The 18,175-nt window shown below is 37.9% G+C and overlaps 1 protein-coding gene across 1 annotated transcript; it reads left to right on the top strand.

Moving 5' to 3' along the window:
- The first annotated feature begins 16,398 nt into the window (after positions 1–16,398).
- On the top strand, positions 16,399–17,858 carry LOC136821570 (uncharacterized). The gene is made up of 2 exons (XM_067077796.1): positions 16,399–17,532; positions 17,757–17,858. The coding sequence occupies exons 1-2, from the start codon at positions 16,399–16,401 to the stop codon at positions 17,856–17,858; spliced, it is 1,236 nt and encodes a 411-aa protein (XP_066933897.1).
- The last annotated feature ends 317 nt before the right edge of the window (positions 17,859–18,175 follow it).

Below are 18,175 nucleotides of genomic sequence, written 5' to 3'. Positions count from 1 at the left end.
GAATTTTTTGGCGTTTCAGTTGATGACGTCATCAAAACAGGAAAAATGCGATATACCGAGATTGGAAAGGGGTTGGGAGGTCGTTGACCCCTCATTGGATCGGAAATTTAATGGAGAATAAGCTTGGAGGCTAGGACTTGGTATATAGAGACTTTTGAAAATAAATATATTCAAATTGAGGCATTTTGGGTCCGGATGACGTCATCAAAACCTGAAAAATACAATAACTGGAGTTTAAGAAGGATTTCAGTAATGATTGACCCCTCATTGGATCGGAAATCATCAAGAGAACCTTTTCAGTCAATGAAGAAATACTTTCAGTGAAATAAAAAGTTTATTACCCTTTCGATGACGTCACTTAGGGCCCAAATAACGTCACAAAATACGAAATTTACGATTTTTCGGGTTTTGATCGGTCTCAAGTGGCAATTTTTCGTTTTTTCGGCTTAGAATTCAATCTTATCACCCTCCCTCACCATCCAAAGGGCTTTTGATGTGTTCAACAACACTCTACTCGGCGGGTGCGACGCCGGGTGACGGCTAGTCTATATACTAAAAGTCTAATTTTCTATGAGCCGTGGGGGAGCCATTATGGATTTTTGAGATGGGGGTTCGAGAGTTACGTGACCGATTGTTTGGTTGGATGGGTGGGTATTTGGTTGAAAACGAAAGCAAAAGTGGTCAGGGGAAGTGTGAAAATTAGCGTTTTTGTGAAGAAGTCGTTGCAGTGCAAATCTTTCGCAAATTTAAAAAACCACTTTCCCGTGGAAATAATTGACGTTTTTTGGTTTTTTGGGACCCTTGGGGCACAAGGTACTCGATGACCGCAAAAATTTCAAAATTCGCGAATTGACCGTTGACAACATTAGGGGTAAAGGGACCCAATGACGTCACAGATTTGGGAAAAACTTCAAAATGCGCTATCTCGAGTTTGAAAAGGAGTTGGGAGGTCGGTGACCCCTCATTGGATCGAGAATTTTATGGAGCATAAGATGGGATGGTTTATGAGGCTTGAGTGTGACTTTGAAATTTGGCTGAATTTTTAGGCGTTTTCATTTGATGACGTCATCAAAACAGGAAAAATGCGATATCTCAAGATTGGATAGGAGTTAGGAAATGGCTAACCACTCATTTGATCGGAAATTTTACGTGGAATTAGCTAGGAGGGGTTAGAGTGGGTATATAGAGACTTTCAAAAATAAATATATTCAAATTGTGGCTTTATGGGTCCGATGACGTCATCAAAAACGGAAAAATACAATATCTTGAGTTTGAGTAGGATTTAAGCAATGGTTGACCCATCATTGGATCGGAAATCATCAAGAGAATCTTTTGGATAAATGACAAATTGATTTCAGTGAAGTGAAAAGTTTATTACCCTTTCGATGACGTTTCACCAAACATGAAATATGCGGTTTTCCGAGCTTTGATCAGTGAAAAGTGGTAATATTTCGTTCTTTGGGCTTACAATATACAATTTTTACCCTCCCCCACCATCCAAAGGGCTTTTGATGTGTTCAACAACACTCTACTCGGCGGGTGCGACGCCGGGTGACGGCTAGTCTATATTACTAAACGTAGAATTCGTATTGAGCTGTGGGGGGCCATTATGGGTTTTTGAGATGGGGGTTCGAGAGTTACGTGACCAATTTTTTGGTTGGATGGTTAAGTGGGTGGGTGAAAACGAAAGCGAAAGTGGTCAGGGGAAGAGTGTGAAAATTAGCGTTTTTTTAAAGAAGTCGTTGCAGTGCAAATCTTTCGCAAATTTAAAAACCCACTTTCCCGTGGAAATAATTGACGTTTTTTGTTTTTTTGGGACCCTTGGGCCATAAGCTACCCGTTGACCGCAAAAATTCCGAAATTCGCGAATTGACCGTTGACAACATTAGGGGTAAAGGGACCCAATGACGTCACAGATTTGGGAAAAACTTCAAAATACGATATCTCGAGTTTGAAAAGGAGTTAGAAGGTCGGTGACCCCTCATTGGATCGAGAATTTTATGGAGAATAAGATGGCAGGGTTTATATGGCTTAGGTATGACTTTGAAATTTGGCTGAATTTTTATTTAGGCGTTTTCAGTTGACGACGTCATCAAAACAGGAAAAATGCGATATCTCAAGATTGGAAATGGCTAACCCCTCATTTGATCGGAAATTTAATGGAGAACAAGTTGGGAGGGGTAAGAGTAGCTGTATAGAGACTTCAGAAATTAAATGTATTCTAAATGAGGCATTTTGGGTTTGATGACGTCATCAAAAACTGAAAAATCCAATATCTGGAGTTTGAGAAGGATTTAAGCAATGTATGACCCCTCATTGGATCAGAAATCATCGAGAGAATCATTTGCGTAAATGATTAATTCATTTCAGTGAAGTAAAAAATTTATTACCCTTTCGATGACGTCATTTAGGGTCCAAATGACGTCACAAAACATTAAATTTGCAATATTTTTAGTTTTCAACCATTAAAAGTGGTAATTTTTGGCTGTGTGGGCTTACCAACCAGATCTTTTTACCCTCCCCACCATCCAAAGGGCTTATGATGCGTTCAGCTTATCTACTCCTCGGCGGGTGCGACGCCGGGTGACGGCTAGTCTATATACTAAAAGTCTAATTCGTATTGAGCTGTGGGGGGGCCATTATGGATTTTTTTCCAAGTCTCTTTTTGAATCGAGCTCCGAGCGGGAAAACAGTAGAGTGTCCTTTTTTCGAGGCGGAGTACGTTTCTTTGGAGACACGGCAACGGGAAATAGCCTACGGTTCCTTGCCGATCGGGAAACGTCGCGCGGTTCGGAAGCGTATCTCCGTTTTCGAAATTCTACTTTACTGGTAATTTTCGTAAAAGTAAATAGAAAAGCAAGAAGCTCATTGATTGATCTGGTCACTGGTGCCATCGTTTGTACATGGATAGGGAATGGTCTAATGGTCATGGTATCCTGTTTCTTAAATAGAGAACATTTTGTTATGGATTTGTACAGTTGTTCTTCAGAAATTATTACCTATGGGGCTTATCGCAACCAACCATCTTAACAAAATAAACAAAGAACAAAGACAGATCAATGGAAACATTTACTTTAGCCCTCTTGAAAATTGAGGGTGGCATATTTTTGCTGCATGGTAATACATCCAAGTAATTTGGTAGTCTTTGTAGGCGGCAATCACAAATATGTCCCGACCGACCGTCCGATTAGACCGACCGACCGCCTCACTTTGTAGACCGACCGACCGCCTCACTTTGTAGACCGACCGACCGCCTCACTTTGTAGACCAACCGACCGCCTCACTTTGTAGACCGACCGACCGCCTCACTTTGTAGACCGACCGCCTCACTTTTTGTAGACCGACCGACTCAATTTTTAGATTGACCGACCGCCTCACTTTTTAGACCGACCGACTCACTTTTTAGACCGACCAATCCGACTCACTTTTTAGACCGATCGACCGACTCACTTTTTAGACCGATCGACCGACTCACTTTTTAGACCGACCGACTGACTCAATTTTTAGACCGACCGACCGACTCACGTTTTAGACCGACCGACCGATTCACTTTTTTAGACCGACCGACCGACTCACGTTTTAGACCAACCGACTCTTTGTTTTATAAGAACACTTTATTTTCCAACATTTTTATTATGTTGTAAATAGGAAAAGGTTATAGTTATTATTGACACCATTATATGATAAAATGAATCATTCTAATTTCATTCAGATTTATATACATTAAATTTATCACTAGCAATTCTTCAATTAACACTAAACCTCATTATAAAAAATATTGACATTATCCTATCTTCCATTTCTTTGGGTTCCTTTGTAGTATTGAGCGGCTGATATTTTCATTTTATACCGTACCAGTTTTTTGTCCTCAATAAATTCATGTTGTCTGTGTAGTAAATGGTTTTGGCCTTCAAGCTTAACTTCTTGCTTTTAAAGTATTCAGTTGTTAATCATTATGTCTATATAAAAAGTAAAATGGTTATTCGGGAAGGAAAATAGGAAAAAAAACTTTTTCTAATCTGTGACACATTTTTGTTCACTGTGTTTTTTGTTTACATTGGGAATCCGCCATTTTTCTTTAAATCCGTTCACATAGCAACGTGATAGACCGTATATTTTATAGCCCGGACTTTTACGGAAGATAGCTATGAAACTCAATAAGGCGATATCTCGAGATTGGAAAGGAGTTAGGAGATGGTTGACCCCTCATTGGATCGGGAATTTAATAGAGAATAAGTTGGGAAAGGTAAGAGTGGGTATAAAGAAACTTTAGAAAATATATATATTCAAATTGGGGCATTTTGGGTCCGATGACGTCATCAAAACCTAAAAAATACAATATCTCGAGTTTGAGAAAGATTTAAGCAATAGATGACCCCTCATTGGATCGGAAATCATCAAGAGAATCTTTTGGATAAATGACAAATTGATTTCAGTGAAGTGAAAGTTTATTACCCTTTCGATGACGTCACTTAGGGCCAAAATGACGTCACAAAACATGAAATATGCGGTTTTCCGAGTTTTGATCATAGAAAAGTGGTAATATTTCCTTCTTTGGGCTTACAATATACAATTTTTACCTTCCCTCACCATCCAAAGGGCTTTTGATGTGTTCAACAACACTCTACTCGGCGGGTGCGACGCCGGGTGACGGCTAGTCTATATACTAAAAGTCTAATTCTCTATGAGCCGTGGGGGAGCCATTATGGATTTTTGAGATGGGGGTTCGAGAGTTACGTGACCGATTTTGGTTGGTTGTTTGGTTGGATGGGGGGATGAAAACGAAAGCGAAAGTGGTCAGGGGAAGAGTGTGGAAATTAGCGTTTTTGTGAAGAAGTCGTTGCAGTGCAAATCTTTCGCAAATTTAAAAACCCACTTTCCCGTGGAAATAATTGACGTTTTTTGGTTTTTTGGGACCCTTGGGGCATAAGCTAACCGTTGACCGCAAAAATTTCAAAATTCGCGAATTGACCGTTGACAACATTAGGGGTAAAGGGACCCAATGACGTCACAGATTTGGGAGAAACTTCAAAATGCGATATCTCGTACCCTGAGTATCAGAGGTTAAGTTTTCAAAGAAAATAGTAACCTCTGAAGGCAAATAATAAAAATTTTATCGCGCATGTGTCAATCTAATCACTGTAGAAAAACTCAAAGATGAAGAGCAAATATTACCATATTAATGTCTAGCAGACTGTATCAGTATGCAGTTTACTATTTACGAATTCCCCAGAAACCTCCAAGTGTAGTTGAAATTAGTTTATTTCGAAAGAAATCTTTTACACGATCCCCAAATGTATAACAGTAATTACTAAACTTTTAATTATGGAAATGTCACTTTAATTGAATCGAAATAATAGACAGAATTTATGTTATGATTCTCTATCACTGACTCTTTTTACAAAGCATTGATGACTTTTTGTAAGTTGTGTTTTCAACGACGGGAAAAAAAATATCGACTATGACGCTCATCCAAGATCTTGGATGGTCGTCATGGTTACTTTTGTCTTCGCTGATTGCGCGATGAATAGAATCTCGATTCGTCGGCACAGCGTAAATATATGATTTTGAGCTGTGCTTTTCACGGTAGATATCTCGAGTTTGAAAAGGAGTTGGGAGGTCGGTGACCCCTCATTCGATCAAGAATTTTATGGACAATAAGATGGGAGAGGTTATGAGGCTTGAGAGTGACTTTTAAATGTGGCTGAATTTTCAGGCGTTTTCAGTTGATGACGTCATCAAAACAGGAAAAATACGATATCTCGAGATTTGAAAGGAGTTAGGAGATGGTTGACCCCTCATTGGATCGGAAAATTAATTGCGAATAATTTGGAAGGCTAAGAGTGGGTATATAGAAACTTTCAAAAATAAATATATTCAAATTGAGGCTCTTTCGGTCCGATGACGTCATCAAAACCTTAAAAATACAATATCTCGAGTTTGATAAGGATTTAAGCAATGGTTGACCCCTCATTGGATTGGGAATCATCAAGAGAATCTTTTCAGTCAATGAAGAAATACTTTCAGTGAAGTGAAAAGTTTATTACCCTTTCCATGACGTCACTTAGGGCTCAAATGACGTCACCAAACATGCAATATGCGATTTTTCGAGCTTCAATCATGGATAAGTGGTAATATTTCGTTTTTTCGGCTTAGAATTCAAGCTCATTATATACCCTTGCCATCATCCAAAGGGCTTTTGATGTGTTCAACAACACTCTACTCGGCGGGTGCGACGCCGGGTGACGGCTAGTCTATATTACTAAACGTAGAATGTGAGTGAGCCGTGAGGGGGCCATTATGGATTTTTGAGATGGGGGTTCGAGAGTTACATGACCGATTTTTTGGTTGGATGGTTGGGTGGGTGGTTTAAAACGAAAGCGAAAGTGGTCAGGGGAAGAGTGTGGAAATTAGCGTTTTTGTGAAGAGGTCGTTGCAGTGCAAATCTTTCGCAAATTTAAAAACCCACTTTCCCGTGGAAATAATTGACGTTTTTTGGTTTTTTGGGACCCTTGGGGCATATAAGCTACCCGTTGACCGCGAAAATTCCAAAATTCGCGAATTGACCGTTGACAACATTAGGGGTAAAGGGACCCAATGACGTCACAGATTTGGGAAAAACTTCAAAATGCGATATCTCGAGTTTGAAAAGGAGTTGGGAGGTCGGTGACCCCTCATTGGATCGAGAATTTTATGGAGAATAAGATGGGAGAGTTTATATGGCTTGAGTCTGACTTTAAAATTTGGCTGAATTTTTAGGCGTTTTCAGTTCATGACGTCATCAAAACAGGAAAAATGCGATATCTCGAGATTGGAAAGGGGTTGGGAGGTCGTTGACCCCTAATTGGATCGGGAATTTAATGGAGAATCTTTTGGATGAATGACAAATTGATTTCAGTGAAGTAAAAAGTTTATTACCCTTTCGATGACGTCACTTAGGGCCCAAATGACGTCACCAAACATGAAATATGCGGTTTTCCGAGTTTTGTTCAGTGAAAAGTGGTAATATTTCGTTCTTTGGGCTTACAATATACAAATCAGATCTTTTTACCCTCCCCCACCATTCAAAGGGCTTTTGATGTGTTCAACAACACTCTACTCGGCGGGTGCGACGCCGGGTGACGGCTAGTTTTAACTAAATGTTTTAATTCGAAATCAAACGAACAGAGTAGACGGGTCTCTCAGCTAGTTTTCAAAAAGACTTTATTTTTAGGAAATAATGGCTTCTAATATAAAATAGACAAACAGAAATGCAGCTCATGTGTAAATTTGAATGACATTAGAACATATTTCTTGATGACTTGATGCTACCCAAGGTTACTTCTAGATCTGTCGCTGTTAACAACGGTCAGTGACAATGGAACGTGGCCTGATTTTCAAACTCGACACAGAATCATTTCAAGTAAACTGATTCTGGAAATTGTCGATTGACACTAAAATAGAGCTCATGTGTAAATTAGAACAAGATTGGAACTTTTTCCATTAAATGGAATATGGCAATGGACACTAAAATGCAGCTCATGTGTAAATTAGACCAAGATTGGAACTTTTTCCATGATGCTACGTGTGAAAATGGTTATTTCTAGTTCTGTCTCGTTTAACGAATTGGTGGCTTGATTTTTCAAACTCGCACATAATTATGTCAAATACTGATTAAATGGAATATGGCAATTGAGACTGAAATGCAGCTCATGTGTAAATTTGAACAAGATTGGAACTTTTTCCATGATGCTACGTGTGAAAATGGTTGTTTCTGGATCTGTCTCGTTTAAAAAATTGGTGGCTTGACTTTTCAAACTCGATACAGAATTATTTCAAATACTAATTTTAAATGGAATATGGTCATGGTAAATGGAGACTAAAATTCAGCTCATGTGTAAATTTGAACACGATTTGAACTTTTTTCATGATGCTACACATTAAATGAAATGGTCATTTCTGGAGCTGTCGCATTTAACGGTCGATGACTTGGATTATTCAAACTCGACTCACAAAATAGTTTTCAAGTGGAATTGACCTTGATGGAGGAAAGAGGGAGAAGATGAACAAAGACAATACAACGAAGAAGCTTAATAAATCGCTGTGGCACCATTTTTTTAATGTTGTTTCTTATGGAAGCTGAATTTAATGATATTTTGAAATTGATTGTTTACCTTCGGGTATAAAGTTTCGAGCTTTCAACATTCAATTCATTTTTGATTAACTACATTATGTTTCGTTTATTTTTTCTTTTCCCTGTTCTAAGAAATGAAGAAAGGGAGAAATATCCTTGTTGGCTTGTTTTTCATTTTGTTTTGCTTGACGCAGTAAAATTTAAAATCCTTTGGCCATCTCTTTCCTTGGGGAAATTTGAATTCTTGTTAAACATTTTTTGGAATTTTTGGAAAAAAATTTCACTTTTGCTGGGCCTTCACGCCCAACGGGCTTCTTGTTTGTGTATTAAGTCTACTTCAGACTTCAGTTTGACTCAAAACTTCAGTTTATTCCAGACTTCAGTTTGACCCAAGACTCTGTATATTGTTTAACGAGAAAAGATACTTAACTTACTTTATAGGCAACAAAAAGCGCTTAAAATTGATCACACCGGGCTTTGGCCACATGCTTCACTTGTGTACCCATCACATCCAGGCTTTTAGACCTGCCCCCATTGTTATATTACAGCAGGCATTCACACACAGTCGAGGGATAGAGCGTCCAGTTGAAAAACGGGGAAAGAAAAATTGAATATTTTGGACCAAAAATCTTGAATCTAGCTAGGTATGTTTTTGTGAACAGAGTTTAAATTTCAAATTATTGTTGCCAAGTATTTCAGAAGAGGATAACGTTAACTTGGTGTATTTTTCTTTTGGTGCCCCCAAAAGTCGTCCGATTAGGGGAAGGGGTTTCAATTTCCTTGATTTTCTCGCTCTACTCACAAGTTTTTTGAGTATTTACATACTAATACAAAATGGTAATGCGTAAGAAATTCGAGTTTAAAGCTGTTTAAAGCTCTATTTTTATTACTCTCGTGATGAAAAATGACAGGGTAATGGGGACTCGCAGGATTCTGTACATAAAGATCAATATAGAAATATGTCGATTTTTCGGACCTACCTGGAGGTTCTGAATTAACCGATGTCCAATCTCAAGATTGGCTCATTAGTTTTTTTCTGATTTTTGGCGTAAAGATGCGTATTAGCAATGCGATTTTGAGAAAAAAATAATTTCCTGCCGAAAATCGCCTTTTCCTTACAGTATATGGCCCCCAAAACGGAGACGGCCCCCAAAACGGAGGTTTTCATTAAAATGAAGATTCTGACTTGTATGTTTATCAGAATTAAACGATTTTTTTTATTTTGAAAGAATGATGGTTATACTAAAAAATGAGCATGTTTTTGATGGTTTGAGACAGATTCAAAATAACATATTTGCGTCTAAAGGAAATATTTTAACACCAAAATTAGATAGAAATTGCATATAACTCACTCTAGCTCCTTGGATATTGAAAATAAGTTATGAAAACGGGGTATATGAAACTTTCTACACCTAATGCCGTTCAGAAAATGCAAATACATCTGTGAATTTAGAGGCTGGGTAAAAGATATAGCATCTTGAAGGTCAACCAGTATTTTGGAGCCCTAGAATCAGCATTGACAAAACCGAAAATTCTAATTATGAGAAAAAGCAAAAAATCTTGGAATTCTATTCCTATCACCTTGAGTTAATAGTTTATAACAAAAAATTAACATTATATATAAATTTTCGCGTGAATCAGCAAAAACGGCAAATTCTGTCATTTTTTTGCAAAATATAGGAGAAAAATATCTTTAAAGCTTAATATTTTCAGTTTCAGTTAAGCTTTTTTTCTAAAATTTTCACAGCTTTTTCCATACATGAATGGAACTATTTTCAAAAGAGATTTGTTTTCAAAAACTTAATTAAGACGTTGTTAAATCAAAATTGTCATTTTGAAAATTTCTAATTTTTCAGTTTGGACTTTGCAATATCGAAAATCTTGAAATATTTTATAAAAATCATAAATTTTACATCCATCGGGTCGTAAATTTAAGGGAAAACACAAATATGTTCATAGTTTTTCCACCTATTACCACTGGGCTTAATAATTTGATTTTAACTACACCTCCGTTTTGGGGGCCCCAAACCTGCATTTTGACAATCAGGGGTATACTGTAAAAATTTTATCAAATAAATTTATGCCCGAAACCCTCTAAATCATATTTCAAAACTATGGTCAAAATTTTGTATTCATATCTTAAAGATATCTCAAGAAATCGCTAAAATTTCAAACCTCCGTTTTGGGGGCCATTAGAAAAAAGCTACCTATCTTTAAGCGATTGAAAAATATTGTTGAAATTGAAAATTTTGAAAAAGAACTTCCAGGAAATAAAGTAGAGATGTTAAAGGTGTTCATGCAGCAAAAATTTTTGTAAAATCTCTTTTCCTCTAGATTTGAGAGAAATTTCAAATTTGATCGCCGTTTTGGGGGCCACATACTGTGTATTTATTTGTTTTGTTTCACACAAAAACATAATTGATAACAATGCCCACCATCATAAAACTGATTTTTGCAACTGGAAATTTCTTTTTTCCCTACATACACCTCTTCCCTCTCCCCCCATCAACAATCAATGATGAAATTTAATGCGTTATGCAATTGCGCTAAACGCTATATTTTCTGACTGATTGTTTTTATTTTTAGTTTCCTTAAAACGGGTCTAACAACAACCTTCATAATTGTCATTGAAGAAATGCATAAAATGACGCAGGGTTTAATTATCATTAAACTAATTAACGATATCGTAACTTGACTAAATCTAAAACTAGCCATAATTTTCATTAAAGTGCCACCGCAGAAGAGCGATCAGATAAGTTGTTGAATTTGGAAAGAAATGTTACTGATAGCCGTTACTTCTGTTAGAATGGCATCTCATCTGAAGCAAAATTTAGTCTACAAATATTAGCAACTTGTGTCCATCTCATAGATATCTTCTTATAGAGATAAGATAGAGTTATTTACCTGTTTTTCTGTCATTTATTACCAAAATAATGGTATATAATGGTTTGTTTATATCATACTAAACGCTACTGTACTAAACTGCCATTTTACTGTAATACATAGTCAAACGACAAGTTTTTGAAAGGATAAAGATTTCTAATTTGCGTTGCTCAGAGCGGTTAATAACTACTTGTGGTTTAAATAGGGAATTTTCCAACAAAAAAGGAATTTCCCTTAATTCAACTCCCTGAGGTAATAAAAAAAGACATATAGAGCTTTGAAAATGGGTAATCAGATCAAAACAAATCCGGAAAAGTGTTTTTAATGATGATAAAACAATAGAAATACAGTCAAGCTAAGAATGTTACCGGTACACCATTTAACCGGAACTAAAATACTGAAAAACGCGCGCAAAATTATGAGATGTTTGCCCAACTTCCTTATGCGCGAAGCTATGAATGCCATCCTCGGAAGCTTTAGGCTTCCTGCGGTGGCAATAAACTTCATTGACTGCTGAAATTTTTTCATATTTTCACTACATATATTGTAGTTGACTTTCTTTTCTTCAGACTGTGAATTTAATTTTTGCTTGTTTAAATTGTACATTACTTTTCGTTGTTTTGGATTGTATCTTTCTTTTCGCTCTTTTGGATTGTATCGTTCTTTTCGCTTATTAGAATCATACACTAGCTTTCGCTTTTCAGGGTTGTAATGAGCTATTCGCTTTTCATGGTCATAATTTGCTTTTATTTTCACAGAATGCGAGTCGTAAAATTTTTTATTTTCTTCCTTTCGTTTCAAAATTTTAACCTTTTGGTTGATTTTCTCAAATAAATCATCAAATTTACTTTTTTTGTTGCTTGTACTGCAAAGACCTTCATAGTTTATTGGATTTCTCTTTCGATTAGGATATGTTTTTTTGATCTCATTTTCTTCATTATTGATAGACAATTCTGTGTTAAGAGGGTTAGTAGTATCTATAACAAAGTCAATTTTTTCAGAATCAGATTTTCTATAAAAGGCAAAAAACCAACCTCCTTTGTTTTCAGAAAACATTTCATTAATGTTTTGAAAACAAATTTTTTCAGGATTTAAATCATCAATGTAAATCCATTTATTCTCAATAAATATACCACATGCAAAATGGGCACCACAATTCCTTACAATGGCATGTAATGTGTAGCTATTTTCTTTTACTATAATCTCCTCAAAAAATCTACAATTGTTTATACATACTGTTGTACAGAGTTCTATAAGAAGAAAAATAGGCAAATTGACAACTTGAATCTGTGCTGGTATGTTGACAGAGCAAGAATCACAATTAATTTCTGAGCTTGGATTAAGAGAATTTGATACACAGTTTGGCCACAAACTTGCATCAACTAAAATCTCTGGATATAAAAAATGCGAAAGAAGACTGACAATGCTACCCGTTTCTCTTTGTTCCTTCTCACTACCACAACTATTACAAGTGCCCTGAATTACAAAACTTGTTTCAAAAACATGTCTCTCTTCTTCTGATAATTCTTTGAAAATATTACTTCCAAAAATCTCTTGAAACTCTGCGTCGCTATTTCTTCTCACAAAGGTACCACAATTTTCAATAATCTTAGACCATACCGGTTCCCTAATTTCATCCAGCAGTCGAAAAGCATTACTTTTCATATCGTAATCTTCAAGTGAAATTTCCATTGATCCACTTAATTGAAGCAGATACTTTAGCTTTCATTTCTGGAAGAAGCAAGCGGTAACATATTTCAAGAAAGCAATCAACAGCGCAAGAATAGGTACGACTGCCAGTTGTCCTGCTTGAATTTCGGAAATGTGCAACATTCAATGCAGTGTCTAGATTAATCGCAAAGTCTTCCTCTGCCATACTGTGAAAAATCTTCAAATTATATTTTAGGAGCAAAAAGCAAAAAATGTAATTACAGTTGACACTGTCTAATTTGACGTTCTACTATTTGATAAGCCCGTTTTGGATAAAGATTTGAAGTCACTTTAAAGGTTTGGAAAAACCACTCTCTTATTTGATTTCTAGTAACAAAAAAAATGCCAGATATTTTGAAATTCAAATGTTCGATTTTGTTGCGTTCAAATTAGAAACTCAAAATTTGACTCCTCAAATATTGCAAATATCAAAGATTTCTTCCAAAAAACTTATATAAATTTTCAGCAAGATCTTCGGTTATTGTACTGATTCGACGTTCAAAAACCAATCGCAATAATCAACCTTCGCTTCGCCTTCTTCTTCCCGTGTTACTCTATAATTCAATATTTACTTTAGGGATTTGGGAGACTTTCTCAATATTCAATATGCTGTGGTATTCGATGAGAATCCCTTGAAATTTGAATTAGAGAGTGTCAACTACTGTATATATAGATTTTTGCAAAATGCAAACTTTCCTTTATGGAATTTCCCTTTTATAGGGCGCCTTGTTTTATACTTTAGTTCAGTTTCAAAAATTCTTTTAATTGTCAGCTGTGTGCTGTTCTGTATCAATAGTGTTAGAACGATGATGGAAAAAACTATATAAATAACTGTCAGACTGTTGTTCTGTCAGTCTGTGTTCTGTTTCGCTGGAAAATATAAATCAATCTCAATGTCTAAAAAGGATTCAAATTGTTTAGTTTTCCTTTCAGCAAACTCACACTGGATTGTTGGGTTTATAGAAAAGTAGTGCGATTGGACTACTGGACTGTGCTAATAACTGGAATAAAACAGATTTAAAGAAACAGGGAGAAATTCGAGATGTCTGCCACCATCACATCAGGTCCACCAACTTTCCTTTTTTATCGCTGACATTACCTTATACCTAAAGCCAGAGCCATCGGCTGATCGTTTGAAACATAGTCAATAGAAGAAATACCAGATAATTCAATTGACATTGTTTGAAAGCTCCGACACGATAGGAAGAAACAAACGTCCGCCGCGCAAGCTAAAAAAGAGCTATCCTGTAAAACACGGCTTATCGCTCTTCATTCCGGGAAATCAAATAACCGTTAATTGATAATGTTCCGCTAAGCGGAACTAAAATACTGAAACGCGCGCGCAAAATTATGAGATGTTTTCCCAACTTTCCCTCACGAGTGAAGCTATGAATGCCATCCTCGGAAGCTTTAGGCTTCCTGCGGTGGCAATAAAAGCGCATTTCTTTTTTACCGGTATCTCGGATCTTCTAAAGTTTTTTTTATAAGAACATTTAAAAATTAGGATTCTCTTAACTTTTTGACCCTACCTCAGAGGTCCTTTAAATTAACCAATGTCCGCGTCCACGTCCGTTGGTCTGTTACAAGCTTTTCTCGGGATTGGCTGATTTGATTTTTTTTCAAAATGATGAAATGTGACGGAGCCCAATTTTTGAGAAAAGAGAAAAAAAAATTAGGGAGGGGGGTGCCTAAAAATAAGGTTTTTGACCTTTGTGCGGAATCGCTTCATTTGTTTTTTCTGAAGTTTTGCACAAAGACAGAGGTCAAGCCTTATTTGCCTTAAGAAAACTTTGGGGATATGCATTTAATTTTTTTGGGGAAATCCCTTTTGTCGCTTTTAGTGCTTTTGTATTTGTGATTTCTAAGTTTGCTTTTTCCTACTATTGTTGCCACGTTCATTTAAAATGGAGTTATTCATAATTCAGGTTAATTGAAAAGAGAATCTTTGACGGCGCCCTAGTAAACGCCCGTTACACCCTGTCAGTCGTGTGCGTTCACCAGATCTACTTTGACCAGAAAGTCTGGGTTCTAAATTTAGCCGACTTCGTGCGTGGTCTCATATATAAAATACCTCAGTCTCTAGTAACGCTTCTTTCGAACATCGTCAGTCTTGGTTACTCAAAGCAGTCATGAAGATATTTGTTTTTATAAATCTCACAATTCTAACCTTGTGCTTTGCTGATCCTTTGGGTTCGAGCAGTGACACCAGCTCTTCAAATTCATCATCTAGTTCTTCTGATGAGGAACCACCACCACCTAAAGAAGAGAGCAAGAACAATGCGGTTGGTGGACGAGGAATCGGTCTTGTCAGACAACCAACACGAGCCACAATAAGACACAAGAACTGATGCTATAACCCATTCATCTTCATACCAACGTTTCACTAAAGAGGCGCCCTACAAGACGCCTGCAAATTACGAAACATTCAAACTTCAGGGTCACGCCCTACATTAACTCTACGGCTTGAAGCGTTTGATCGCGAGCAACTTAAATTCGAACAGACAGAGACAGCAAGAAGAGAATTTACATCGTGAAACCCCAACCGCCTCTGCCACTCGTCGTCGTTCGAGGAGAAACCGAAGAAAAACTCCTCGTACGAGAGGACACCGCAGGAGGAGAGAAAATAATAACAATAATCCTGCACAACTTCGCCGCCATTTTGTACGCAGTGCTGAGGCCCCCCCCTATACTTTCGAGGCTAATCTACACCCTCCACCGTTTTCAAACCGTGAAAACATTGCCATTCCTGGTATTACACAGCAGCAGCTAGATAAAGTTCAGAAGGGTGAGTTTGTTAACTTTAATTTGCTTCTTCCCCAGCCAGCTTCTGCCTCTAATTCAACTCAGTCATTTACCCTTTCTGTTTCGGAGGATGATCCTGGGAGCCTTTCTATTTCTGGGACTGGGGACTCAAATCATAGACTGTCAAAAGGTAAAGTAAAAGTTTCAAACCCACAATGGTGGTTTCTTGCTTGGTCGTTGTTCTTTGGTGCTATGATGGTGTTTCATGAACACTTAGCCCCCTTACTGATTAGATACCAGGAAAGGATTTGCAGATTTTTCACGACGTATCCCTTTCAATGTGTGGCTGATTATGACGTCCAATTCAGAAGGAAGTTGGCTGTAAACCCAACCGAAACCTTCTGGGACAGAATCGACCTTGATATTTTTTCTTCAATTTTGAGGCCTCAAGTTGGTAGCTTTTCCTCCAGCCAATCTGGTTCGTTTCCTGATGTGACTTGCTACAAATGTAAGAAAAAAGGTCACTATGCAACTAGGTGTCCTAACCCTTCGTCCTCACAGGACCAAACTAGTACTTTCACGCAGTCTCGACCACCTAGACCTCCCATTTCTGGTGCTAATGCACAAAATCCCTTTCAAGGAAGTGCCCATGATGCATCGACTGAGGCATGCCCCTAATTTAACTCTAGCTTCTGCAGGAGAGGCGCCACGTGTCGTTATGTCCATAAATGCTCCTACTGTGGAAGGCCAGGTCACCAAACATACAGCTGCAGAGCATCCAGGCCTTCTGGATAGTGTACCAGCAGGATTGTTTCCCTTACCTCCTTCTGCTATTTGCAAGATTAATTTACGATTGTTTGTTTTTCTCGAGGGTCATCCTGACCCCTACATTGTTGATTTTCTTAAGTCTGGTTTTTACAGATGGTTTTCGTGTTGGTTTTATTACAAAAATGACACCAGGAAGGAAAAGACCACTTTCTTCGTTCAATGATGTTTCTGAGGACATTTCTACAGCCATTCTCAAAGAGATGAACAGGGGACACACAAAAGGTCCCTTCACTATACCTCCTTTTAAAAATTTCCATCTTTCCCCTTTGGGTGGTGTGCCGAAGCCTGATGGTTCGATCAGAGTTATCCTTGATCTCAGCAGCCCAAGAGGGTCATCAGTCAATGATGGTATCTCTAGGGAAGCTTTTTCTGTAAAATATTCTAAGTTTGATGATGCGGTGGATTTAGCTGCTACACCTACAGGTTGTTTCATGGGAAAAAGGGATATTAGGCACGCTTTCCGGCTCTGCCCAATTCATCCGGAAGACTGGCCTTTAATGGTTTACTGGTGGAAAGGCAAGTATTATGTAGACATTGTGTTGCCTTTTGGTTTGCACTCTTCCCCATACATTTTCAACACATTTGCTGACTCCTTGGAGTGGATTTGCAAAGTTAAAGGAGGAATTAAAGACATGTTACACTACCTGGATGATTATTTCTTCACTGGTTCATCTGTAGATATTTGTACACAGGCAATGAACCAATTTGACAGGATTTGTAACAATTTGAACATTCCCCAAGCAGAGGACAAAAAAGAAGGCCCTTGTCAGACAATAACATTTTTAGGCATAGAAATAGATACTCTGAACAAGTGTTGTCGATTACCAGACAAAAAGTTAAAAGATTTGTTAGGTAAGCTACAAGGTTGGAATAACGCTTCTCAGACTTCAAAGCGAGAGTTGCTCTCGTTGATTGGTTCTTTGTCTTTTGCAGCCAAGGTCATTAAGCCAGGTCGCACTTTCATGAGGCGGTTGATTGACCTCTCCACATCGGTGACAGAGCTTAATGACATAGTGGAAATTTCTGAACCTGCTCTTGAAGACATCAAGTGGTGGGGTGATTTTGCTCAGAGATGGAACGGGACCGCTTTTTTCCAGGATCCTGTAGTGACATCAGAACACTTAGATTTCTTCACAGATGCGTCTGGTTTCGGGATAGGTGCTGTCTTGGGTCCTAAATGGTTTTCTGTTGCATTGCCAGCTTCTGCACAAGGAACTCCTATTCATATCTTAGAGTTTGTTGCAGTTGCCATGGCTGTAATTACTTGGGCGGATAACCTGGTTAATAAGCAGCTCACTATTTCTAGAGATAATTTAGACATTGTTCTCGTTTGGCGTTCAGGTTCCTGTAAAGACAAACTTTTGATGAAACTAGTTCGACACCTTTTTCTTTCCATTGCAAGGATGAACATCAATATTCTTTTGGTACACCTGCCAGGCAAAGATAATGTTTTTGCTGACTTACTTTCTCTCGCCTGCAGGTTGGCCGGTTCTTGAGTCTAGCCGAGTCCGCCAGTCCAGAACCTTCCAGGATCCCGGAGGAAGCATGGGAGATCTTAGACTTGCTCGAGACCGTTTACTAGGTGAAGGTATCTCTCGAAACTCTTTGCATGCATATCAATCAGGCTTCAATCGCTTTCAAAGATTTTGCTTCATGTATCGCTTTGTGTGGTTGCCGCCACAAGAATTACATTTAGAACTATTTGTCACTTCCCTTGCGAGACAAGGCCTACAGTACAATACAATAAAGGTATATTTCTATGGAATTCAGTTTTGCGCACTCCAACAAGGCGTCGAAGTTAGAATTGCTTCCATGCGAAGACTCTACTATGTCTGTAGAGGGATAAGGCGCACTCAAGTGGCTAGAAGAAGGACTAGAAATCCTATCCACCTGCACACC

Source organism: Clytia hemisphaerica, unplaced genomic scaffold (assembly GCF_902728285.1).
Source record: "Clytia hemisphaerica strain Z4C2 unplaced genomic scaffold, Clytia hemisphaerica genome assembly, whole genome shotgun sequence".
NCBI lineage: Eukaryota > Metazoa > Cnidaria > Hydrozoa > Leptothecata > Clytiidae > Clytia > Clytia hemisphaerica.
The sequence above is the reverse complement of the archived record's forward strand: the minus strand, read 5'-3'. Positions and strand labels throughout refer to the sequence as shown.